This window comes from Eurosta solidaginis, chromosome 1 (genome assembly GCF_040869045.1).
Source record: "Eurosta solidaginis isolate ZX-2024a chromosome 1, ASM4086904v1, whole genome shotgun sequence".
NCBI classification, from domain to species: Eukaryota; Metazoa; Arthropoda; class Insecta; order Diptera; family Tephritidae; genus Eurosta; species Eurosta solidaginis.
The window spans coordinates 78,263,475-78,289,302 of NC_090319.1; the positions used below are offsets into that span (position 1 = coordinate 78,263,475).

At 43.3% G+C, this 25,828-nt stretch overlaps 1 protein-coding gene across 4 annotated transcripts in view; it reads right to left on the reverse strand.

Moving 5' to 3' along the window:
* Positions 1–673: 673 nt before the first annotated feature.
* Positions 674–25,828, reverse strand: part of woc (without children) — a 105,663-nt gene continuing 80,508 nt past the window's right edge. For all 4 annotated transcript variants that reach the window (XM_067758552.1, XM_067758550.1, XM_067758536.1 and 1 more), the window contains exons 8-12: positions 12,341–12,466; positions 12,147–12,268; positions 11,932–12,061; positions 3,849–3,948; positions 674–3,762 (exon numbers count right to left, since the gene is read on the reverse strand). In XM_067758552.1, the coding sequence (XP_067614653.1) occupies positions 3,588–3,762; positions 3,849–3,948; positions 11,932–12,061; positions 12,147–12,268; positions 12,341–12,466 (653 nt within the window). In that variant the 3' untranslated portion in view covers positions 674–3,587. The remainder of the gene's footprint in view (positions 3,763–3,848; positions 3,949–11,931; positions 12,062–12,146; positions 12,269–12,340; positions 12,467–25,828) is intronic.

The following is a 25,828-nucleotide window of genomic DNA, read 5'->3' on the forward strand; positions in this document are numbered from 1 at the left end:
AAACGATAAAGATCCGAATGATACCGATCTCAACTTTGGATAAATCCTCGGGAGATCCAAGTGAGTCGCGACCGAAGTACTTTCGTCTAGTTCTGGCAAAAGCTGGACAATCAAGCATAAGGTGATTTGGTGATTCCACCTCATCATCCTTCATACAACTGCAGCAGGTTGGAGTTTCCAGCATATTGAGACGTGCCGCATGGATACCCATGGGACAGTGTCCTGTCAAAACCCCAATGACCATTGATAGGTGAGCCTTTCTACTTTCGGCCAGAAAGATCTTGCTACTCTGCAAGACGTGGTGTCCGTCCAACGTTTGCTGAGCTGACTCGAGGCCCAGCTATGGAGGAGTAATCCACAGGTGGCCAGCGGAATCCCGAAATCCCTATAGCCATCTTCATTCGGTTACCCGGGATATCACTATGGCCCTTGACCCAGATAATCTTAATTGTAAAATAATTCGATGCAATCGCAAGCGATGCCAGGCGCTCCCAGACCACCCTCGAACGCATCGCACTGTAGTTAGCTCAAGGCCTTGATAGCCGCTTGGCTATTAGAGTAGATGTTAAATTCCCTAATTAGCTAACCTAACCTAACCTTGATACTGTAAAATATAACATTTTAGTAGTTGTAAACTCTTCTTTCTATGCGTCGCAATACAAAGTCATTTGAATATTTTATTTTACAGAGTACATTGTATGTTTACTTAAGTTTAGAAATTAAAAAAAAAAATACACATTACACTTAAATTAAGCGCATATCAATTTTTTAACAAATAAAATACATTTTCAATTAAGGCTCCTTTTCTTAATTTAGGCGGCCAATCACCTAAAAATTGCTATTTTCCACTTGATATAAAGATTAAAATTGTCATTACTAATTTTGAAAATGTCATCATATGTTGCGCATATAAAGGCATATTTTCATTGTTGGTGCGTTGGTTCCACATTACAATTATAGATAGTTGGTGTTATGTGGGGACAAATTGTAAGCGGGGCTACATTTTGTACGTCGGGGTTGATTCTGGATAGGTAAGGGTTTAGCCTGTTACAGTATACGGGCACGAAGTTGAGCTAAAGTGATTTGCGTTTCCCTGGGGAGTATGCGTTCCTCTGCCGCAAGTTTTGGGTGCTGTTCTTTGATTACTGGATTCACCGGGCAATTCCTGGCATAAAGGTCCGACGCCTGTTTGTGGAGTTCACTGATGACCTGCTCGTGTTTTTTTGCTTCAAACGGCTGAGTTCCCAGGTGCCGTATTTCCTCATAATGCTTACGGAGATGACTCCTTAAGCCCGTAGGCGGTGTTGGCTCATTAATCAGATGCCTGTTGGGATGCCCAGGTTTCTGAGTATTCAACAGGAACTGTTTGGTTAGCATCTCATTTCTCTCCCTGATGGGGAGTATTCTCGCCTCTTTATGTAGATGGTGTTCTAGGGACATAAGGAGACAGCCCGTGGCGGTTCTGAGAGCAGTATTTTGGCAGGCCTGTAGCTTCTTCCAGTGAGTAGTTTTTAGGCTAGGCCACCAAAAACTGACTCGTGCCAGTATTTTAAGGTGGTAATTAAACCTGCAGAAGACAGCCAAAGCTTCACGTTTCATGTGGGCAAATTAGAATCATCATCTCATTTAAAAGATATAGCAAAGTCATAAATTCTGCCTCAAAAAACTTGAAAAATATTTTTAAATCTTTAGAATTTGTCTTCCGATTGGAAATATTCAGGGCTGTCATGGAATCCAATTGTTGTCGGAATCGGACTTAAAAACGACAAAATAATTACTTTGGTGTCATGAAATCCAATGTTATCGGTTTAATATTCGAACTGGAATTAGTGTCGGTTTTAGGTGTCACAGAATCCGATAATATCGATTTTGCTATCGGAAACAATCCAATCAGTTAAATGCTGTTGGATTCCTGGTTGTATTCCTGGTTGTATTTCTCTTGCAGTTGAGTATTTTCTAAAAATGTAAGTAAATAAAAGTTTATTTTATAAAAATAAATGTAAATTTACATATATTTTCATTCTTAATAGGGGAAAGCATAAAAATTCAATGCAAAAGTGTATTTTGATTGAATTTATGGAGAAACATCCATATATTGCGGAGGGCTTCACGAAGCACATCATCTAAAATCGTTGACACCGTGCTTCTACCTACACTCATGCTAGAATCCTTGCTAACTGATCTGTGATAGGGTCCTTCAGCTGAAAATCGTAACGTAGCTGCTAGTTGCAGCACTGGCAGAACTTTCGAGCGAGTTCAGCGCCCTTCAATGGTGTCCAATACCAGTCGGAAAGCCTCTTTGTTTATGCGATAGTATGCAATGAAACTACAAATACACTATAAATATTTAGAAACCCACATTAAGAAATATTTTTAATAACGCTGTATCTGGCAACTCAAACGGATTGCTGCGATCTTCAAAATTTCCTTTTGACCTTCTCGCAACTTTCTTCTTCCAATAATATAAATGCTACCACTGCTGATGCCATTTTGATGTGAATAAATTTGTTTATTTATGTTTAAATGCACAAAACAACTATTATATAAAATTTTGCCAAAAAAATTAACATCAAAATTGCCGGTGCACCGCAAAACAGGTGATTCGAATATCGGTTTTACTACATTCGAAAAGAGCAAAACCAATACGGTTTTATGACACCGATTTAAATCAATATTGGTTGTTATTCCGACAAAACGCAAAACCGACTTGGATTCCATGACAGCCCTGATTTAGTGCACTGTAAAAAATAAGTATTGCTTTTTTTTTGTTTTCGGAAATCGAATTAAAATATGTATTCTAAAAATATTCGTATGTGTTATTACTAAGTACTTGTGACATACGTTAGTGCAGCGCATGGACACAATCATAAAAAAATGTATAGCGCCTACGTTGTGCTTGTTGCCATTTTTATATGTATGTTTGCTTATGTTTGTACATAGCTAAACAATAATATACATACTATTTCCATATACATACATATGTAATTAAAATCTGTTAATTTCTTCTTTATTTTCTTTTTGTAAACACTTAGTAATTATATGTATTTTTAATTAATTATGTTTCATCAAGTCCATATATGATATTTAAAAAAAATTCTTTGCGCTCTATCAATGTTTTTTTTTTTATATAATATATATATTAATACGTACATACATATGTATATTAAATAAGACATATTTTTTATTAACTATAGCAAAAAGCATTGTTCCAAATACACAGTTTGGTTTTACTTGATTGCCCGAAACTGACTAACTCAGTGGCTACATTTTCCAAAAAGCGACGATGGACTTCGATTTTGGTTTTTTTTTCTCCATCTTTCAGTTAAAAAAAGACTTTGTTATAATAAAAAGTATAACATGATAGTTATTAAAATTTTTTTCTTTAAGTTGGGCGACGCGGCGAATTGCACTTTGTCTCAACCTAATGGCGGAAATAAACAACGCAAAGCACTTATCGCTGTTTCTAACGCCGTATGCTGATGTTGATTTGTATAGCTGCGGCTATGACTATTTGTGCTGGTGCCGTCAGTGGTGGTTGTGGTTGAAATGATGGCATTGGTCGTACTTCTCGGTAAAACCACGTCATATTAACTTGTCAGCAGTGCAATGTTGATCTCCTTAACCATTTTGACACGATGCAGCATCTTTTGTAATGCCTCCTGACTAAGCGCTTGCGTTGAATACCATACAGGAGAATCGGGTACGCAAGAACGTTCAGGTTGTAAATAAAATACATCATTTCGAGTCTTTACACTTTCAGGACTAAAAAAAAAGCAATTAACATTAAAATTAAAATGGATTCCAGTTTTTTCGAATTCAGTTGTTTACGATTGCAACTTTTTATTTACCATTTAGAAAGATAAAATTCATAGAGACGCACGGGGCAACGTAAAGGATTTTCTTCATTCTCTTGCTGTTCGTAGACTTTCTTTTTGCGTGGATTAGCATCTGTAAATATTAAAATATATTAATTTTTAGTCATAATCAACAAAACAGTTCTATATCGTCCCTGACAAGGGTTCTAACAGGGCATTGTTAAATAGGCACGCATGGTGCTAGAATGCGGGTAACGACCGTCGACATCAAAACCAAGAAGAATTAAACAAGGGGTGCCACAGGGTGGTGTCCTATCCCCACTTTTGTTTAATTTCTACATATCTAAGCTACCTTCGCCACCAGAAGGAGTTACTATCGTTTCCTATGCCGATGACTGCACTATAATGGCCACAGGCCCGGGTCCACAGATAGATGAGCTTTACAACAGAATAACCGGTTACCTCCCCGATCTCTCCAGTTTTTTCGCCTCGCGAAACCTGGCATTATCACCGACTAAACCCCCAGCGGGTAAGGTGGTAAGAATATACCCGCGGTAGGTATGCCTGTCGTAAGAGGCGACTAAAATACCAGATTCAAGGGGTGTGTAGGCCTTCAGGTTGCCAGCGCAATATAGCTTCTCCAAACCTAATTGTCAACCTCACCTATCCGCGGCGAATCCTGTTTCACTAACAGATGAGGCTCTGGCGACCCCAAGCTCCTCATGGAACTTGGGGGTGGGCAGGGAGGGGATGGCCTGAAGGTTTAATGTGGCCACATAAATCGTTCCCGAGATGGTCGGGCTAGCACCTTAAAGGTGCTGTGGTACCGGAGCGTACCGGATCTGTATCCGGCAAAGGACCATCACATCGATAACACTCCCCAAAGCCTTCGGGGAGCAACCTTATCGCTACAACAACAACATCACTGACTAAATCCTCCGCGACCTTATTTACAACATGGACGTCCCAAGTGTCGACCATTTTGAACATCCACGTCGATGGCACGACGCTACCGACTGTCCTACAGCCCAAAATCTTGGGTGTGACGTTTGATCAGGATCTACATTTTGGTGAGCATGCAGCCGCAATTGTACCGAAAATCCAGAGCCGTAATAAAATCCTCAAATCCCTTGCTGGCAGTACTTGGGGAAAAGACAAAGAAACGCTCATTACCACATACAAAGCAATTGGCCAGCCGATTGTATGCTACGCGTCCCCTATATGGTCGCCAAGCCTAAAACCACCCACTGGAAGTAGATACAGGCCAAGGTGGTCCCGCTACTAAAGCCTGGGAAACCAGCTAACATAGGTGAGTCGTATCGTCCGATATCTCTCCTATCGCCAGTGGCAAAGACGCTTAAAGCCATTTTGCTCCCAATTTGCCAAGCAAATTTGCAGCTAGCCCCTCATCAGCATGGCTTCAGAAAACTCCATAGCACTACCACCGCGCTAAATGCCATTAGCACCCAGATAAATTGCGGTTTAAATCAATACCCCCACCATAGAACAGTACTCGTAGCGCTAGACCTGTCAAAAGCTTTCGATACGGTCAACCATGGCTCGTTACTGCAGGACCTGGAAGGGTCTACCCTTCCCCCATGCCTTAAAAGGTGGACCGCAAATTATCTGGGTGGTCGGCAGGCATCGGTGCAATTTAGAAACGAAACATCAAAACCAAGGAGAATTAAACAAGGGGTGCCACAGGGTGGTGTCCTATACCCACTTTTGTTTAATTTCTACATATCTAAGCTACCGTCACCACCGGAAGGAGTCACAATCGTTTCCTACGCCGATGACTGCACAATAATGGCCACAGGCCCAAGCCCAAAGATCGATGCGCTATGCAATAAAATAAACGGCTACCTCCCTGATCTCTCCAGTTTTTTCGCCTCGCGAAACCTGGCATTATTACCGACTAAATCTTCCGCGACCTTATTTACAACATGGACGCCCCAAATGTCGACCATTTTGAACATCCGCGTCGATGGCACTACGCTACCGACTGCCCTACACCCCAAAATCTTGGGTGTGACGTTTGATCAGGATCTACATTTTGGTGAGCACGCAGCCGCAATTGTTCCGATAATTCAGAGCCGTAACAAAATCCTCAAATCCCTCGCTGGCAGTACTTGGGGAAAAGATAAAGAAACGCTCATGACTACATACAAAGCAATTAGCCAGTCGATTACGTGCTACGTGTCACCCATATGGTCGCCAAGCCTAAAAATCACCCACTGGAAGAAACTACAGGCCTGCCAAAATACTGCTCTCAGAATCGCCACGGGCTGTCTTCTTATGTCCCCAGAACACCATCTGCATATTGAGGCGAGAATACTCCCCATCAAGGAGAGAAATGAGATGCTGACCAAACAGTTCCTGTTGAATACCCAGAAACCTGGGCATCCCAACAGACATCTGATTGATGAACCAGCACCGCCTAGGGGCTTAAGGAGTCATATCTGTAAGCATTTTGAGGAAATACGGCACCTGAGAACCCAGCCGTATGAAGTGAAAAAACACAAGCAGGTCCTTGGTGAACTCCATAAACAGGCGTCGGACCTTTATGCCGGGAATTGCCCGGTGAATCCACTGCTTAACGAAAATTATCCAAAACCTGCGGAAGAGGAACGCATACTCCCCAGGGAAACGCGTGTCACTCTTGATCAACTTCGTTCTGGATACTGTAACAGGTTAAACTCTTACCTATCCAGAATCAACCCCGACATACAAAATGTATGCCCCGCTTGCAACGTGTCCCCACATGACACCAACCATCTCTTCAATTGTAATGTGGAACCAACGCCTCTAACACCCCTTTCCTTATGGTCCACCCCTGTTGAAACGGCAAGTTTCCTTGGACTCCCGTTAGAGGATATTGATGACAATTTGTGATCGGTCGCGGCTATTAGGTGGGGCGAGCATTGCTACTACAACAGCAACAGTGTCCAGCACCTTCTCTGCCAGTTTCCAGCGCTTAGTATGCGTAGGTTGGCCATCCTTGGTAAACCTTTTCTACATGACCTTGCTGAGGTCTCTAGTTATGAAGTCAAGGCTCTAGCAAAATATATAAATTCCACGAAGTGGTTCGACCCGCTTTAGGCAGGGTAGGGGTCCTCTTTGAGACTGTATGCGGAGAGTGTCCAGCACCGCTTCCCAAGGCAGTCGGTTCTATGTACCGGAGCGACTCGGGATTTTTCCCGACCAAGGACTGTCATCTCAGTGTGACCCCATTTAATTTGTTTCGTCTCTCCCACAAATTGTCATCCTCCCAGCAGCTCCTTGCAGCAGGACTGCTACATATTCTCTTACTCCGGGAAGGTATCGAACCCAATCCGGGTCCGTCTCCTGACCCCGGTCCTGAGAAATGGTTTTGCTGCATTTGCCAGAAAAGAATCTTTTTAGGACGGTCATACTCTGTTCAGTGTGTCTCGTGCAAGGGATGGTTGCATCGGACAGGTTGTTCTGGGCTTGATCCCAAAACCCGACGTCCACGTAACTTTTATAAATCTTTTGTGGCTCCTTGCTGCTCACGCCCAAGGGCGTCTCGTAGTCTACGCCTAAGCGCCCTCCCACTACCTTCCAGCAGCCTCGCTGCTCAGCAAGCCACAACAAGTACCCGCTGCTGCTCGCGCCCCACGGCGCCAACAACTCAAACAGCTGATACCACTCATAACTACTACCTTCGTAGTAGAGCTGGTAGCAATGCTGAGCATCAGCCCCTGCCCCCGTCTTCTTCTCCCTCCCTCTTTTCTGGCAGCAATCGTGCAGGTCAGGGAAACAGACTCTTAGTCCCTACCTTCGTTTGCACCGTCTGCCACCACAGAATATATAGGTTTGCGACATCCGCTCAATGCAGTTCCTGCCTTGGGTGGTGCCACTTTCCTAGATGTTCTGGTCTCCGCGACGGCAACCCCTCGACGGGTTTCATCGCGCCATGTTGCCAGGTCGCAAACCCAAATCATCCGGGTACCCCAATGCTTGCCCAAGGGCGCCCAGTCCCAAGGCCACAACAGCAATTGCGTCCTGGCCTTCCACAACCTAGGCGTAGTCACCCGTCACTTACCCCTAGAGTGGCGGCGTCACCCCTCATGCACTTCAGAATTCTGCAGTTAAACTGTAATGGACTAACTGGGAAGATTACGGAGATAGTCGATTTCATGAAGCGGCACAACATCCGCATTGCTGCGATTCAAGAGACTAAACTCACAGCAAGATCTGCATTGCAGACCTGCTCTGGGTATAATGTCCACAGGAAAGACCGCGAGAACGGAAATGGAGGCGGCCTCGCGTTTATTGTACACCACTCTGTGCAATATTATATATTTGATCCTGGCATCGACCGCAGGGACAATGTCTTAGAACGTCAAGGCCTATATGTTCGGTCAGGCGATGCAAATCTAGAAATCATCAACATCTACATCCCTCCTGTCACCTGTTGCCCCAGTGGATACCACCCTAATATCGAGGCCTTACTCACTGGCAACAATCGCATTATCTTAGGCGATTTCAATGCCCATCACGACCTATGGCATTTAAACTTGCGGGCGGACAGTAGGGGTGAGGTGTTGGCGAATCAAATAGAAGAAACGACGTTCTGCACAATGAACGGAGACGCCCCCACACGTATGGTAGGAAGCTGTCATAGCTCGCCAGATATCTCAATCGTGAGCGCAGAACTCGTAAACTGCGTCAACTGGCAGCCGATGGTAACATTGGCATCCGACCACCTGCCCATACTTATTTCGTTCGAGCGTACCGCCGACTTCATCGTCACCGAAAAACGCACTTTCATAAACTTCAAAAAAGGAAAGTGGGAAGAATATAAATCTGCAACAGACAGCAGCTTTGCTGCCCTCCCTATCCCGACTGATGCCCGCCAAGGGGAGCGTGGCTTCAGTAAGGTCATTGAATCCGCCTCGGCCGCGAGCTTAGCGAGGGAACGCGACCTTATAAGACAGCTTGATCCAGGCGACCCCCAAATAAGGGATATAAACCAACGCATCAGATTGCTTGTGGACGAACACAAGCGGGCGAAATGGGAAGAGCACCTAAGAGGTTGTAACCTCTCTACCAGTGTAGGTAAACTTTGGTCCACCGTAAAGTCCCTATCGAATCCTACTAAGCACAAAGACAAAGTTTCCATCGCTTTGGCGATAAGGTGCTGTCGGATGCGCAAGCGCTTTCTGCCGACAATATATAATGCATCCTACGGTTGACAAAGATAGACGGAGAGCCAATAGACACGCACATAAACACAAATTCAGCGCGTCACCAATCACCATCACCGCTAGAGAGGTTGAGGACGCCATTGGTCGCGCTAAACCATCCAAAGCAGTGGGCCCAGACGGCATAGCCATGCCGATGCTTAAAAACATAGGGAAAGAGGGTTTCAAATATTTAGCGCATGTCTTCAACCTGTCTCTTTCCACCTTTGTCATACCCGAGAAATGGAAAATAGCCAAGGTGGTCCCGCTACTAAAGCCTGGGAAACCAGCTAACATAGGTGAGTCATATCGTCCGATATCTCTCCTATCGCCAGTGGCAAAGACGCTTGAAGCCATTTTGCTCCCTTATTTCCAAGCACATTTGCAGCTAGCCCCTCATCAGCATGGCTTCAGAAAACTCCATAGCACTACCTCCGCGCTAAATGTCATTGGCACCCAGATAAATTGCGGTTTGAATCAATACCCCCACCATAGAACAGTACTCGTAGCGCTAGACCTGTCAAAAGCTTTCGATACGGTCAATCATGGCTCGTTACTGCAGGACCTGGAAGTGTCTACCCTTCCCCCATGTCTTAAAAGGTGGACCGCAAATTATCTGGGTGGTCGGCAGGCATCGGTGCAATTTAGAAACGTAACATCAAAACCAAGGAGAATTAAACAAGGGGTGCCACAGGGTGGTGTCCTATCCCCACCTTTGTTTAATTTCTACATATCCAAGCTACCTTCACCACCGGAAGGAGTCACAATCGTTTCCTACGCTGATGACTGCACAATAATGGCCACATGCCCAGGCCCAGAGATCGATGAGCTATGCAATAAAATAAACGGCTATCTCCCTGATCTCTCCAGTTTTTTCGCCTCGCGAAACCTGGCATTGTCACCGACTAAATCTTCCGCGACCTTATTTACAACATGGACGCCCCAAATGTCGATCATATTGAACATCCACGTCGATGGCACTACGCTACCGACTGTCCTACACCCCAAAATCTTGGGTGTGACGTTTGATCAGGATCTACATTTTGGTGCGCACGCAACCGCAATTGTTCCGAGAATTCAGAGCCGTAATAAAATCCTCAAATCCCTTGCTGGCAGTACCTGGGGAAAAGATAAAGAAACGATCATGACCACATACAAAGCAATTAGCCAGCCGATTACGTGCTACGCGTGCTACCCAGAAACCTGGGCATCCCAACAGACATCTGATTGACGAACCAGCACCGCCTAGGGGCCTAAGGAGTAATCTCCGTGAGCATTTTGAGGAAATACGGCACCTGAGAACCCAGCCGTATGAAGCGAAAAAACACAAGCAGGTCCTTGGTGAACTCCATAGACAGGCGTCGGACCTTTATGTCGGGAATTGCCCGGTGAATCCAGTACTTGAAGAAAAATATGCAGAACTCGCGGAAGAGGAACGCATACTCCCCAGGGAAACGCATGTCACTCTTGCTCAACTTCGTTCAGGTTAAACTCTTACCTATCCAGAATCAACCCCGACATACAAAATGTATGCCCCGCTTGCAATGTGTCCCCACATGACACCAACCATCTCTTTAATTGTAATGTGGAACCAACGCCTCTAACACCCCTTTGAAACCCACCCCTGTTGAAACGGCAAGTTTCCTTGGACTCCCGTTAGAGGATATTGATGACAATTTGTGATCGGTCGCGGCTATTAGGTGCGGCGAGCATTGCTACAACAACAGCAACAGTGTCCAGCACCTTCTCTGCCAGTTTCCAGCGCTTAGTAGGCGTAGGTTGGCCATCCTTGGTAAACCTTTTCTACATGACCTTGCTGAGGTCTCTAGTTATGAAGTCAAGGCTCTAGCAAAATATATAAATTCCACGAAGTGGTTCGACCCGCATTAGGCAGGGTAGGGGTCCTCTTTGAGACTGTATGCGGTATTACAATGGGCCCATTGGTGGCCTAAGTAGTAAGCTGTTACCATAGTGTTCAGCTCAGCCCTCGCAACCTAACCTAACCTAGTCAACATTATTTGTATACAATTGTTTTTGTTTTTATCGGCCTATTGATGATTCAGGGTTCGATTCGAGCCCAAGCCCAGAACAATAATTCTTTTCTAATGATAATTATTGTTATTTTTTAATTTTTCTAAATTTGAAAAATTGTTTTTTTTTGTTTTTGGAATAGTAAGTAGACAACCTGGCATAGCTGCGCAGATAGATCCTTTTCGAAGGATGCTAAGCCTTCATCATCAGTACGCTTTAGGCACGCTGCGCTAACCATTTAGCTATACAGCGGTGGTTTTGTTTGACAGGCAAATTGCTACTTCTATTCTTTTTACCAACTATATTTATTCAGTGTTGCGCCACCTGTTGCAAATCACTGATAATGCTGGATGTCAAACAAAGAACTGACAATAAACAAAGCCAAACTAGATTTTGTGCAACCTATGATGCTTGATCTATAAAAGCGAAATCTCGACCCCCTTTGAGATATCTTTATAAGGCAAATGGGGTGTTAGTCGTTGTATGCTTAAGTACTGTGCTTTTAATCTATCGGAGCCTATTCTTAAATTATTTTAAGTGTCTCTGGAAGCAGGGTAGTAGGTATAACGTTAAGAACTATAGGAGCATAGTCAAACTCTCCGCTATTCCTAAAACTTTTGAACAGATAATTACATGCCAACACCAATATTTATGTAGCTCTTTACTATTACCATTTCGCAACATGTGCCCTTATTACCATACTGGAAAAATCTAGGGCGCCCTAAAATTTCCCAACAAAGTGCAATGCTAATAAAACTGTAATGCACTCAAAATTTAGAGCCCTACCAAAATTTTTCCCCAGCAGTTATTTGCAATGTGTTATTAAAAATTTCCCAAATCATGAGCGCACGATTCTAAAATGTTTCATACATTAAACTTACCAAGACCAGCTTGTGGAGGATAGAAACGCAATAACACATTTCTACTGCCGGGCATTTTGGCATTTTGAGCAGAACGTTTCCAGTGCTTCATAATATGTGAAAATGATAGCTGCATATGCTCTTCAACAGTCTGTTATAAAAGTTGTAAGATTACATAAAATATTTTATTGACTGGTTTTATATTTCCTATGTATGTATGTATGTATGCAACTCACCGTCAAGTTGAAATGTTTTGTATTGAAGAACATTAATGTACTCAATAGAACATGTGGTGAATGAGCGCCAAGCTGTTTACACTCCCATAAGTGTTCCTCTTCGACACGTGTAACAATGTATTCTATAATAAATTCAGTAACGTTATTTTAACAAATGTGAAATAATACAGTTCCTTAAATTTTGCTTTATTTACGTGAATCGTTATAGAGTACAGAAAATTTGCGAGCCACTTCATCTAGACAATCGGTGAAACGTTCATAATATGGGTCTGTAAATATGTTATCTATACGGCCGTTTTCATAAAGATATTGTTGAATGCCTGCAGAAATGTGCAATACAAATTAGTTTAATAAATAGTTATGTATATATTATAAGCTATATATATAAATAGTTAATACTCATAAACTATATGTGACCCGGTCTATGAAAATGTGGCTTATGACTCAAAAAAAAATTTTCCACTTTTTTTCTGGTTTCGATAGTTTTTGAGACGCTCTTTCACGTGGTGAAAACTAGAAAGTCATAACTTGCTTAGAAGTGTACTAAAAATGTAGAGAAAGAAGAGCACAAATGAAAGACGATGAAGCCTTTGGTTCCTTCGATGCCACTTTGGTGGCTGGTGAAGCATCCTCAGATTTTTTTTGATAGCATTTTTTTCCATGGCAATGGAGCTAAAATATCGGTCAGAAACTGGTTTGTGCTTTGCCCTTGGGCATGACTGTTCATAATGCAAAAGAAAAACTACTAAGAAACTGAAGAAATGCATTGTTTATCTTTAACAGCTGTTTCTCGAAATTTCTTTTTTGAGTCATAAGCCACCTTTTCATAGACCGGGTCACATATATATTTATTATTCACTAATTCTAGTAACTCAAATAATGTCCTCCTTAGGTATAGGCACGACAGAAGCATTTTATACTAACAAACAAGCACTACCATCTCTTTGCGTTCCCGAGATGGTCGGGCTAGCACCTTAATGGTGCTGTGGTACCGGAGCGTACCGGATCTGTATCCGGCAAAGGACCATCACATCGATAACACCCCCCAAAGCCTTCGGGGAGCAACCTTATCGCTACAACAAACCATCTCTTTAAGAACGTATATAAGATATGTTTACACATTCGCGAATACAATTTTGACGTTGAAAATACGAATGTAGAAAAGAGTATCTTGGCTCGGCATTGCAGGGGTTTAAAAGCGCAATACAAAGCTTCCGCAACCCAATTGTCAACCTCACCTACGCGAGGGGAATCCTGTTACAAATATCAATGTATCATCCACATATTAAGCAGGCGAGGCTCTGTCTAACTCAAGTTCCTCATGGAACTAGGGGATGGGGGCGAGATGGCCTAGAAGGTTTAATGTGGTCATACAAATCGTTCCCGCGATGGTCGGGCTAGTACCGGATCTATATCCGGCAAAGGACCATCAACATCGATAACACTGTCCAAAACCTTCGGGGAAGTATCTTTGTCGTTAATACAAAAACATCTTGGCTCAGTTTTGCTAGAGCATAACCACATATGTACCTTGCGATACTGATATCCTACTACGACTCCTGCTGGGTCTTAACTGCAGTTTTACCTATTTTGTCTAAATAAATGGGAAACCCGTTATGTTGTTGTTGTTGATGTAGCAATGCTCGCCCCACCTAATAGCAGCGACCGATCCAAAATTGTCATCAATATTCTCTAACGGGAGTTCAAGGAAACTTGCCGTTTCAACAGGGGTGGACCATAAGGAAAGGGGTGTTAGAGGCGTTGGTTCCACATTACAATTAAAGAGATGGTTGGTGTCATGTGGGGACACATTGCACGCGGGGCATACATTTTGTATGTCGGAGTTGATTCTGGATAGGTAAGAGTTTAACCTGTTACAGTATCCAGAACGAAGTTGAGCTAGAGTGACACGCGTTTCCCTGGGGAGTATGCGTTCCTCTTCCGCGAGTTTTGGATACCTTTCTTTAAGTACTGGATTCACCGGACAATTCCCGACATAAAGGTCCGACGCCTGTTTATGGAGTTCACCAAGGACCTGCTTGTGTTTTTTCACTTCATACGGCTGGGTTCTCAGGTGCCGTATTTCCTCAAAATGCTTACGGAGATTACTCCTTAAGCCCCTAGGCGGTGCTGGTTCATCAATCAGATGTCTGTTGGGATGCCCAGGTTTCTGGGTATTCAACAGGAACTGTTTGGTCAGCATCTCATTTCTCTCCCTGATGGGGAGTATTCTCGCCTCATTATGCAGATGGTGTTCTGGGGACATAAGAAGACAGCCCGTGGCGATTCTGAGAGCAGTATTTTGGCAGGCCTGTAGTTTCTTCCAGTGGGTAATTTTTAGGCTTGGCGACCATATGGGTGACGCGTAGCACGTAATCGGCTGGCTAATTGCTTTGTATGTAGTCATGAGTGTTTCTTTATCTTTTCCCCAGGTACTGCCAGCGAGGGATTTGAGGATTTTGTTACGGCTCTGAATTCTCGGAACAATTGCGGCTGCGTGCTCACCAAAATGTAGATCCTGATCAAACGTCACACCCAAGATTTTGGGGTGTAGGACAGTCGGTAGCGTAGTGCCATTGACGTGGATGTTCAAAATGGTCGACATTTGGGACGTCCATGTTGTAAATAAGGTCGCGGAAAATTTAGTCGGTGATAATGCCAGATTTCGCGAGGCGAAAAAACTGGAGAGATCAGGGAGGTAGCCGTTTATTTTATTGCATAGCGCATCGATCTTTGGGCCTGGGCCTGTGGCCATTATTGTGCAGTCATCGGCGTAGGAAACGATTGTGACTCCTTCCGGTGGTGAAGGTAGCTTAGATATGTAGAAATTAAACAAAAGTGGGAATAGGACACCACCCTGTGGCACCCCTTGTTTAATTCTCCTTGGTTTTGATGTTTCGTTTCTAAATTGCACCGATGCCTGCCGACCATCCAGATAATTTGCGGGTCACCTTTTAAGACATAGGGGAAGGGTAGACCCTTCCAGGTCTTGCAGTAACGAGCCATGGTTGACCGTATCAAAAGCTTTTGATAGGTCCAGCGCTACAAGTACTGTTCTATGGTGTGGGTATTGATTTAAACCGCAATTTATCTGGGTGCTAATGGCATTTAGCGCGGTGGTAGTGCTATGGAGTTTTCTGAAGCCATGTTGAGGAGGGGCTAGCTGCAAATTTGCTTGGAAATAAGGGAGCAAAATGGCTTCAAGCGTCTTTGCCACTGGCGATAGGAGAGATATCGGACGATAGGACTCACCTATGTTACCTGGTTTCCCAGGCTTTAGTAGCGGGACCACCTTGGCCATTTTCCATTTCTCGGGTATGACAAAGGTGGAAAGAGACAGGTTGAAGACATGCGCTACATATTTGACACCCTCTTTCCCTAGGCTTCTAAGCATCGGCATGGCTATGCCGTCTGGGCCCCCTGCTTTGGATGGTTTAGCACGACTAATGGCGCCCTCAACCTCTTTAGCGGTGATGATGATTGGTGACGCGCTGAATTTGTGTTTATGTGCGTGTCTATTGGCTCTCCGTCTATCTTTGCCGACCGTAGGATGCATTATATATTGTCGGCAGAAAGCGCTCGCGCATTTTTTCGCATCCGACAGCACTTTGTCGCCAAAGGCGATGGAAACTTTGTCTTTGTGCTTAGTCGGATTCGATAGGGACTTTACGGTGGACCAAAGTTTACCCACACCGGTAGAGAGGTTACAACCTCTTAGGTGCTCCTCCCATTTCGGCCGCTTGTGTTTATCCACAAGCAATCTGACGCGTTAGTTTATATCCCTAATTTGGGGGTCGCCTGGATCAAGCTGTCTTATAAGGTCACGTTCTCTCGCTAAGTTTGCGGCCTCCGCCGGGAAGTGGGCCGGATTCCGGGAATTCTCCCGGCGGGAATGAAACGTGCCGAGGCGGATTCAATGATCTTACGGAAGGCACGCTCCCCTTGGCGGGCATCAGTTGGGATAGGGAGGGCAGCAAAGCGGTTGTCTGTAAAGGATTTATATTCTTCCCACTTTCCTTTTTTGAAGTTTATGAAAGTGCGTTTTTCAGTGACGATGAAGTCGGCGGTACGCTCGAGCGAAATAAGTATGGGCAGGTGGTCGGATGCCAATGTTACCATCGGCTGCCAGTTGATGCAGTTTACGAGTTCTGCGCTCACGATTGAGATATCTGGCGAGCTGTGACAGCTTCCTACCATACGTGTGGGGACGTCTCCGTTTATTGTGGAGAACGTTGTTTCTTCTATTTGATCCGCCAACATCTCACCCCTACTGTCCGCCCGCAAGTTTGAATGCCATAGATCGTGATGGGCATTGAAATCGCCTAAGATAATACGATTGTTGCCAGTAAGTAAGGCCCTGATATTAGGGCGGTATCCACTGGGGCAACAGGTGACAGGAGGGATGTAGATGATTTCTAGGTTTGCATCGCCTGACCGGACAGATAGGCCTTGACGTTCTAAGACATTGTCCCTGCGGTCGATGCCAGGATCAAATATATAATATTGCACAGAGTGGTGTATGATAAACGCGAGACCGCCTCCGTTTCCGCTCTCGCGGTCTTTCCTGTGGACATTATACCCAGAGCAGGTCTGCAATGCAGATCTTGCTGTGAGTTTAGTCTCTTGAATCGCAGCAATGTGGATGTTGTGCCGCTTCATGAAATCGACTATCTCCGTAATCTTCCCAGTTAGTCCATTACAGTTTAACTGCAGAATTCTGAAGTGCATAAAGGGAGACGCCGCCACTCTGGGGGTAAGTGACGGGTGACTACGCCTGGGTTGTGGGAGGCCAGGACGCAATTACTGTTGTGGCCCTGGGACTGGGCGTCCTTGGGCAAGCATTGGGGTACCCGGAGGATTTGGGTTTGCGACCTGGCAACATGGCGCGATGAAACCCGTCGGGGGGTTGCCGTCGCGGAGACCAGAACATCTAGGAAAGTGGCACCACCCAAGGCAGGAGCTGCATTGGGCGGATGTCGCAAACCTATATATTCTGTGCTGGCAGACGTTGCAAACGGAGGTAGGGACTAAGAGTCTGTTTCCCTGACCTGCACTATTGCTGCCGGAAAAGAGAGGGGGGGGGGGGGAAGACGGGGCAGGGGGGGTGGGGGTGGGGGGAGAAGACGGGGGCAGGGGCTGATGCTCAGCATTGCTACCAACTCTACTACGAAGGTAGTAGTTATGAGTGGTATCAGCTGTTTGAGTTGTTGGCGCCGTGGGGCCGTCCTAAAAAGATTCTTTTCCGGCAGATGCAGCAAAACCATTTCTCAGGGCCGGGGTTAGGAGACGGACCCGGATTGGATTCGATGCCTTCCTGGAGTAAGAGAGTATGGAGCAGTCCTGCTAAAAGGAGCTGCTGGGAGGATGACAATTTGTGGGAGGGACGAAACAAATTAAATGGGGTCACACTGAAATGACAGTCCTTGGTCGGGAAAAATCCCGAGTCGCTCCGGTACATAGAACCGACTGCCTTGGGAAGCGAAATCCGTTATGACAAACACTCTTGTGAAACAGCTCTTACATGGGTTATTTCTCAGTGGAAAGAAGATATGCGAAGAAAAAAGACTATATTAGTGGTATTCATTGACTTAAAAAGAGCGTTTGAAACTATTGATCGGAAACTGATGGTAAATAAATTGAAACGAAACGGAATTGAAGGTATTGAGCTGAAGTGGTTCGAAAGCTTCATAACTAATAGAAAGCAATATACAGTGATTGATGAAGCAATTTCAGATAGCGTGCCGATTACCATAGGACTTCCACAGGGCTCAGTCTTAGCGCAAATCCTGTTCAACGTATATGATATTACCTCGTCAATAAAGAACTGTTAAATAAAACTGTTTGCAGATGATGCTCTGTTGACAATAAGTGAAGAAAATATAGGTATGGCCTTTGAAAAAATGCAGGAAGACTTGAATTCTCTCTAAATTTGGTTGTGTAAAAACAAGTTAATGGTAAATGTGGAAAAAACTAATTAAATGGTTATATCCACATCAAATAAACTTAATTTAGAACCACATACTTTAAATATAAAAAACGAAACCATTAAGGAGGTAAACAAAAGCAAATATCTCGGCGTCATAATTTACAATAAATTCTGTGATAATGTTGACTACGTAGTGAGTAAAATCTCAAAGAAAACTGGATTTAAGAAAAGAACATGCAAATACTTAAAAAGGAAATATAAAATATTAGTATATAAATCCATCATTGAACCCCATTTTATATATTGTGCCAGTGTTTTGTTTATCACATCGGACTCACAAATAAACAAGTTGCAAAAAATGCAAAATAGAGCAATGAGACATATACTCAACCCGCGGTACGACACACGTATTTCATCAATGCTGAACACTCTTAAATGGCTGAACGTAAAGCCTCGGGGGAGCCTGAAATCCCTAGAGGGCGCGTCCCCAGGTGGCGGATAGGGGAATGCCTCCCAGTTATGGGTGGTAGGAGAGAAATGAAATATCTCCCGCGGACCACACAGGTCGAAGGACAACTTCGTTAATAAACCACCAAATCCTGGCGCCTATTTGGGAGCCAAGCAGCCGGCAGGTGGGCGCCTGTTCCCCATGTAAGGGGCGGCCCTAATTCGAGCAATCCGTGAGCTCATCACTCGCTGATTAAGAGTTAAATAATATTTTGGCATGAATCAAAACGATAGCGGAAACAACTGTCCACGGGGTAACCAGCATTTGCTGCACAATCCCTCTGCTCCGGCAGCTGGCACATCGGATGTGGAGGTGCCATATTCAAGCTTAAATATTACGATGAATGAAACCGAGACGACCGAGCAGAATCGTATTCGAAACCGTGGCAATATAAAAATGAAGCAGAAAACGATAATATGTACGTGGAATGTGCGTACACTCCATGAGAGCGGAAAACTGGAACAACTGAGAAGGGAAATGCAGCGCTATAAACTAGACATAGTAGCCATACAGGAGTGCAGATGGACAGGACATGGCCGCATAAACGACCAGAGACAACTTTTCTGTACTCAGGCCGAAAAGAGGGAGAGAGTCACACCAGTGGCGTGGGTATCCTAATGACAAGGAAAATAGCAGACAGCATCATTGAATGGGTGCCAATAAGCCCTAGAATTCTGATCCTGATGCTACGTACAAGGGCAAGGAAGTTGATCATAATGAATGTGTATGGGCCTACCGAGAACCAAAGTGTGGAAACAAAAAATGAGTTTTTTGATACGCTAAGCAGCTGCGTAAACAGATATGTACGGCAAGGTGACATATTTATGATGGTGGGCGATCTTAACGCCAAAGTCGGATCCGAAAATGACGGGCTGGAAATATACTTGGGTAAACACAGCCCTGGTATCCGGAATGACAACGGAAGCAGGCTCATCGACTTCTGCTGCGAATATGATTTGGTAGTCGGCGGAAGCTTATTCCCACATAAACCAGCCCACAAAACGACATGGACGTGTCCCGACCAACGTACCAAGAATCAAATTGATCACATAGTGATAAACAAGAGATGGAGAACATCGTTGCTAGATGTGCGCGTTAAAAGAGGCGCGGAAATTGTTAGTGATCATCAATTGGTAGTTGGTAGTTTTAGAATCAAAGTAAATGCAGTAAAGAAAAGTCTACAGAAAATGAATAAGAAAATCGATATAGGGAAATTAGAGCACCAGGAGTTCCGCAGTAACTTCAATGCGGCAGTGCGAGAACGTTTCGAGCACGAGTGTACAAATGATGGTACAACTGAAGCGCTGAACATGGTTAGCAATATATATCAAGAAGTTGGTAGCAGCATCCTTGGATACAAGAATAGAACAATGAAAGTATGGCTAAGTAACGCCACGTAGACTCTAGTTGAACAGCGACGACAAATCAAAGAATCCCTTCTCAGATGGGAAAATAATACAGATTCAGTTGAAGCAAGAGAGTTATCAGCAAACTATAAAGAAAAATGCGGACAAATAAGAAGTCAGCTAGAAAAGATAAGAGAAAATGGGTTGACGCATTATCAAGTCGAGCCGAGACGGCAGCTAGACTAAATAACATGAAGGAACTATATGGTATAAGCAGAGAACTCACTGGGAAGCATTATAAGGGGCCAAAACCAATTAAAGATACAAATGGAAACATTATCACTAACAGTGAACAACAAATGAAGGTATGGGTGGAGCACTTTAAGAATGTTTTGAATAATCCTGTAGGTGCTTATAGCGAGGACGCGGGCAACAGTGATATTATCTTAAACTCCAGCAACCAACCCCACTTTAGTGAAGTGAACAGTTCGCCACCCACCAAAAAAGAAATTATAACTGCGATCAAGTCTCTAAAGAAAGGTAAAGCACCAGGAATTGATAACATATTTGCTGAATACCTCAAAGCAGATCCAGATACTGCAGCCGAAGCTCTGCTTCAAATTTTTCGTCAGATATGGGAAGAAGAATCCTACCCCCATCAATGGAACGAAGGCATTCTTGTGAAAGTGCCAAAAAAAAGGAGGTGATTCAGATTGTAACAATTACAGATGTGTCACTTTACTCCCTATTCCCAGCAAAGTATTCTCAACGATTTTACTAACGAGAATTCAAGAGGCCGTGGAAACAGCGTTACGGGAAAACCAGTTTGGCTTTAGACAAAACAGATCCTGCGTTAACCTAATAAATACTGTTCGAATTATTGTTGAACAATGCTGCGAATATAGAACATCCGCCTATTTACTACTAATTGACTTCAAAAAAGCCTTTGACAGCCTTGGCAATCAATTCATATGGGATGTATTACGAAGCCGAGGTATGCCCACTAAAATAATCAACATTATAAAGGCCATGTATGACGAGTTTAAAAGCCGTGTGAGTCACGACGGATGTCTTTCGGAACCCTTCGATGTCAAAAGCGGTGTACGGCAGGGTTGTGTACTCTCTCCGCTTTTGTTCATCGTGGCATTGGATGAAATTATGAGGCGTGCGACAACCGGAAGGCATGGAATACAGTGGACACCTTTCGGTCAGTTAGAAGACTTAGAGTATGCAGACGATGTCTGTATGCTAAGTCACAGAGGCACAGACCTACAATATAATTTAGAAGCCGTGGACAGATACGCCAAAAGGGCCGGGCTAAGTATCAATACCGACAAAACAAAAATCATAAAATGCGGTTATAATGTTTCAGCAAGACCAACAATGTTCACTGTCGATGGAAACGAAATTGAATGTGTAGAATCCGCAGTTTACCTCGGCAGTATTATCTCCAACAGAAGCGGTGCGGACGAGGACGTTACATCCCGCATAAATAAAGCAAGAGCGGCTTTCGGCCAACTGACAGAAGTATGGAGGTCCAGTCATATATCACTGAGAAATAAGCTGCGATTATTTAATTCAAATGTTAAATCAGTGCTCTTTTATGCTTGTGAGACGTGGAAAAGTTCAAGCTTAATCGAGAAGCGCCTGCAAGTTTTTATTAATAAATGCCTACGCCGAATCTTGAAAATTCGATGGCCCGAAACAATAACAAACGACGAATTGTGGCGAAGGACAAGCCAAACAAAGGCAGCCACAGAAATTGCAAAACGCAAGTGGTCGTGGATTGGACACTCGATTAGGAGGCCTACAGACAATATAGCAAGGCAAGCACTGCGGTGGAACCCGCAGGGAAGTAGAAGACCCGGGGGCGCCAGCGAAAACCTGGCGTAGAACTGTCGATAAGGAATTGGAAGATGCAGGTTACACGTGGAGTGATGTCACGAGGATAGCACCAAATAGAATAAGATTCAAATCGGTTGTCGAGGCCCTATGCTCCATTAGGAGTTAAGGAACGAAAGAAGAAGAAGAAGTAAAGCCACTAATCTTTCACACAATGAAATATATATACAACATTAAGACAGGAGTACTTCCGGACTACCTGAGAGCGAACTTAAGCTACAGCAGTGATACACACACCTATCCTACTAGAGATAGACACAATTTCGCATTACCACATTGCCAGACAGAAAATGCAAAGCTAGATCTGTATTATAAAGGCTTGAAAATGTTTAATGAGCTACCTGCAGATATTAAAACGTGCAATAATTTGAAGAAATTTAAAAACCTTATAATTATTGCAAAACATATATTTAATACGAATTATATAAAATGAAAAGGATTATAGGCCATATGGCTGCGAATAAATAAATAAAAAAATAAAACCATTGAGATAGAGAAACCCTAGTGTGTGAAAGCTAAAGTAATTTGTGCTCCTCTTTAAATTTCCAAATTCATTGTTTATTGTGAGTCTTAATTCTTACAACCTGTGTCTAAACATTAATAAACGTGACATTTGTCTGTGGAAAGTAAGATCCTCTGTCCAGGTGATCTCCAATTCAACTTTACTAACTTGGCAGTATATTGCGATTGGTGCTCCTGCTTTGTTGTTGTCAGTCAACTTGTTTTCTTTGACACCTTCATCAACTGTGTATCTTCCCGCCAAAAGTTTTATAGTCACTGAAGTTTGTTTGTGCTTCAAGCTTTATTTTGTGGTTTGCGTCTATGCTAAACTTGAAGCCTGCGTCATAATAATCTAAGCTGCGTTAGAGCTGCCACCCAGTTTCTTGGAGCAATATTTTTTTGGCCCGTTTTTTTTTCGAACACCATGGATCAAGTCAATGGTAAACGTCGTGGTGACGACCTTAATAACGAGATTGATAGCGCCAAAAAGGTGCAACGGATCAGCGGCTTCTCTCCTAGTTTAATGCAAAGCATGGATCAGCGATTTGCCAAGTTCAACGATCTGATTGCTAAGCAAATTTTGGACTCGGAAAAAAGGCTCATCGAATTCGTATGCAAAAAACTAGAAGACAAATTTGTGGTGCTGAAGAAAGAGGTCAGTGAGCTTAATGCAAGAGTTACTCAGCTGGAGAGTGTGTTCGAGCGCGTTGGTTATCTCGAAGAGGAAGTAAAAAAACTCAAAAACAATGCGTCAAAGCAAGAGAGCCATATTGCCGCAAGTGAAGTCCGTGTACACGGAATTCCCTTTAAGGAAGGAGAAAACTTAGCAAGTGTCTTTCATCACCTCTGTTCCACTCTTAGATTGCAACCAATACCTATAATGAGCATTTTTCGGCTACGGAAAATAGACAACAGCGTGACAGATCCGGCCGTAATAATCAAATTTCAGTCGCCGACAGACAGAAACAAATTGCTAAAAAGTATAGGCACCTTTAGGCGCCAAAACAATCCAAACATCAAGGGTCTGCAATTAGTTCATGTGGGCATAAATTCAAATGCTCCGATTTATGTAAATGCTTCGCTGTCTAGGCAAAACTATGCGATCTTCAAGGCAGCGATCCGTCTAAAGAAGAAAAGGAAGGTAGTGGCGGTTTTTTCTAAGAAGGGTCTGGTACATATCAGACGAACAGCCAACGCCAGCCCTGAAGCAATACATAGCTTGGATTTTCTAGAGCGTCTTGAGAATACCGGCGAATAAAGCGCGAGTTCCTTTCGAGTTGATGATGCGCCAACGAATAATGATCAATAAATTAATTTCTATGTATGGTATATTACTTAAGTTCTTGAGTCTCTTCGTTTCTGTCTTTATCTCTCCCTATCATACTTGTAAACAATCACTTATGTTGTCTTTATTGTTACGCATCGCAGAGCATTCTTTATATCCCATATATAGTGATGGTCCTAGACTATAGGTTGTCTAGTTCCAAAGACTGCTTACATACACTGTTGCGCGTATTCAACAAACGTACTAAAGGGCTCAAAGTCATCCATCTTAATGCGCAAAGCCTATATAAAAAGCTGGATGAATTGAGATTCATATCTGAGGGTTCTGATATAGATGTTATATGTATTTCCGAAACCTGGTTTTCTTCATGTCACAAAAATGATTTGGTGCAACTAAATGGATATCAACTTTTCAGGGCTGATAGACGTGGTCATGGTGGTGGTGTTGCTATATATGTTAAAAGTAGTTTATCCTGTAAACTTTGCTGCAGTGCTAGTCCAAGTGATTTTGGCGAATATGTGTTCGTAGACGTGTTCTCTGTAAATAATGAAAGGCTTCTTATCGGCTGTGCATACAGACCTAATCGTGGAGTTGACTTCTCTGGCGTTATTGAATTTTTCGAGCCTCTACTTATAAGCTATGATAATATAATCATCGCTGGGGATTTCAATTCCAACCTTCTCGTCGACTCAACTCTAAAGCTAAGTATGGAGTCTCTTGGACTTTTTCCCACCAATTTAACTTCACCTACACACTTTACTGACTCAAATTCTTCTTTGCTGGATTTATTTTTTGTGAATGATCCCGTGAAATTGCTCCACTACGATCAATTGTCGGCATCTTGCTTTTCAAAACACGATCTGATATTTCTTAGTTACAACTTTCAAACGTCACACATACAATGTTCCTTTACATATCGTGATTTTAGAAGCATAGATTACAGTTCCCTTAATGCAGCGGTGGAGTCGGTTAAGTGGAGCTTGATTCGTACACTGACATCGGTCGATGATCAGGCATCATTCCTACAGAACCATATTATTAGGCTTTTCGACAACTATGTGCCAGTGAAACTCAAAGCTGTTACACACAATAATACCCCTTGGTTTAGTGCCAATCTAAAACACTTAATTCACCAGCGTAACCTTGCTTACTCACGATGGAAAAGATACAAAACCCTGGAGGCTCACAACTGCTTCAAAACAGCTAGGATCGCTGCAAACAAAGCCATTAGGTCAGCTAAGCATAAATTTTATAATAACAAGTTTAGTGCTGCTTTGAGTTCGAAGGAAACCTGGAAGTCGATTAAACATATTGGTATCGGAAAATCCAAATGTGATATTTCTGTCCTCCCTGATGTAGACATTAATGAGATAAATATAAATTTTGTAAATCTGCCAATCTCAACTGACAATATATGTGCTGATAATTATTGTATTCGCGCTAATGTTGATTTTGGTCCTCTTGAGTTTGCTAGTGTCGATGATTGTGATGTTGTTCAAGCCATTCTTTCAGTAAAGTCTAATGCTATGGGGTTCGATGGTATATGTCCGAAATTTTTAAAAATAATTCTTCCTAAAATCCTTCCTCACTTAACCTACTTGGTTAACTCTGTGCTGACGTCCTGTGTATTTCCCAAATGTTGGAAAGTTGCTAAGGTAATCCCAATCCCCAAGCAAAACAAGGAGTATAGGCCTATAGCTATTCTGCCTTTCCTTTCCAAGGTCGTCGAACGAATTTTGCACTGCCAGATAAATACTTATGTGCAGAATAATAACCTTCTCACAGATTCCCAGTCTGGATTCAGGTCGAATCGTAGCTGTAAAACGGCGCTCCTATCGGTGATAGAGGATATTCGAGAACAAGTTGACAAAAATTTTACTGCTTTCCTGACTCTTCTCGACCATTCAAAAGCGTTTGACTCGGTCGACCACACCGTTCTCTGCAAGAAGCTGGACAACCTATTTAATTTCTCCAACTGTGCAACAGCCCTAATCAGATCGTATTTGGCCGACCGAACTCAGGCAGTAAGTGTTGGTAGCAGAAAGTCTGACTTCGTCAGTGTTTTAAGAGGAGTCCCACAAGGCTCAATCCTTGGTCCCCTGTTATTTGTTTTGTATATAAACGATTTGCCTGGTGTTCTCAAGTATTGTAATATTCACATTTATGCTGACGACGTACAATTGTATATGTGCTGTCCTAGTGATCGTACCAGTT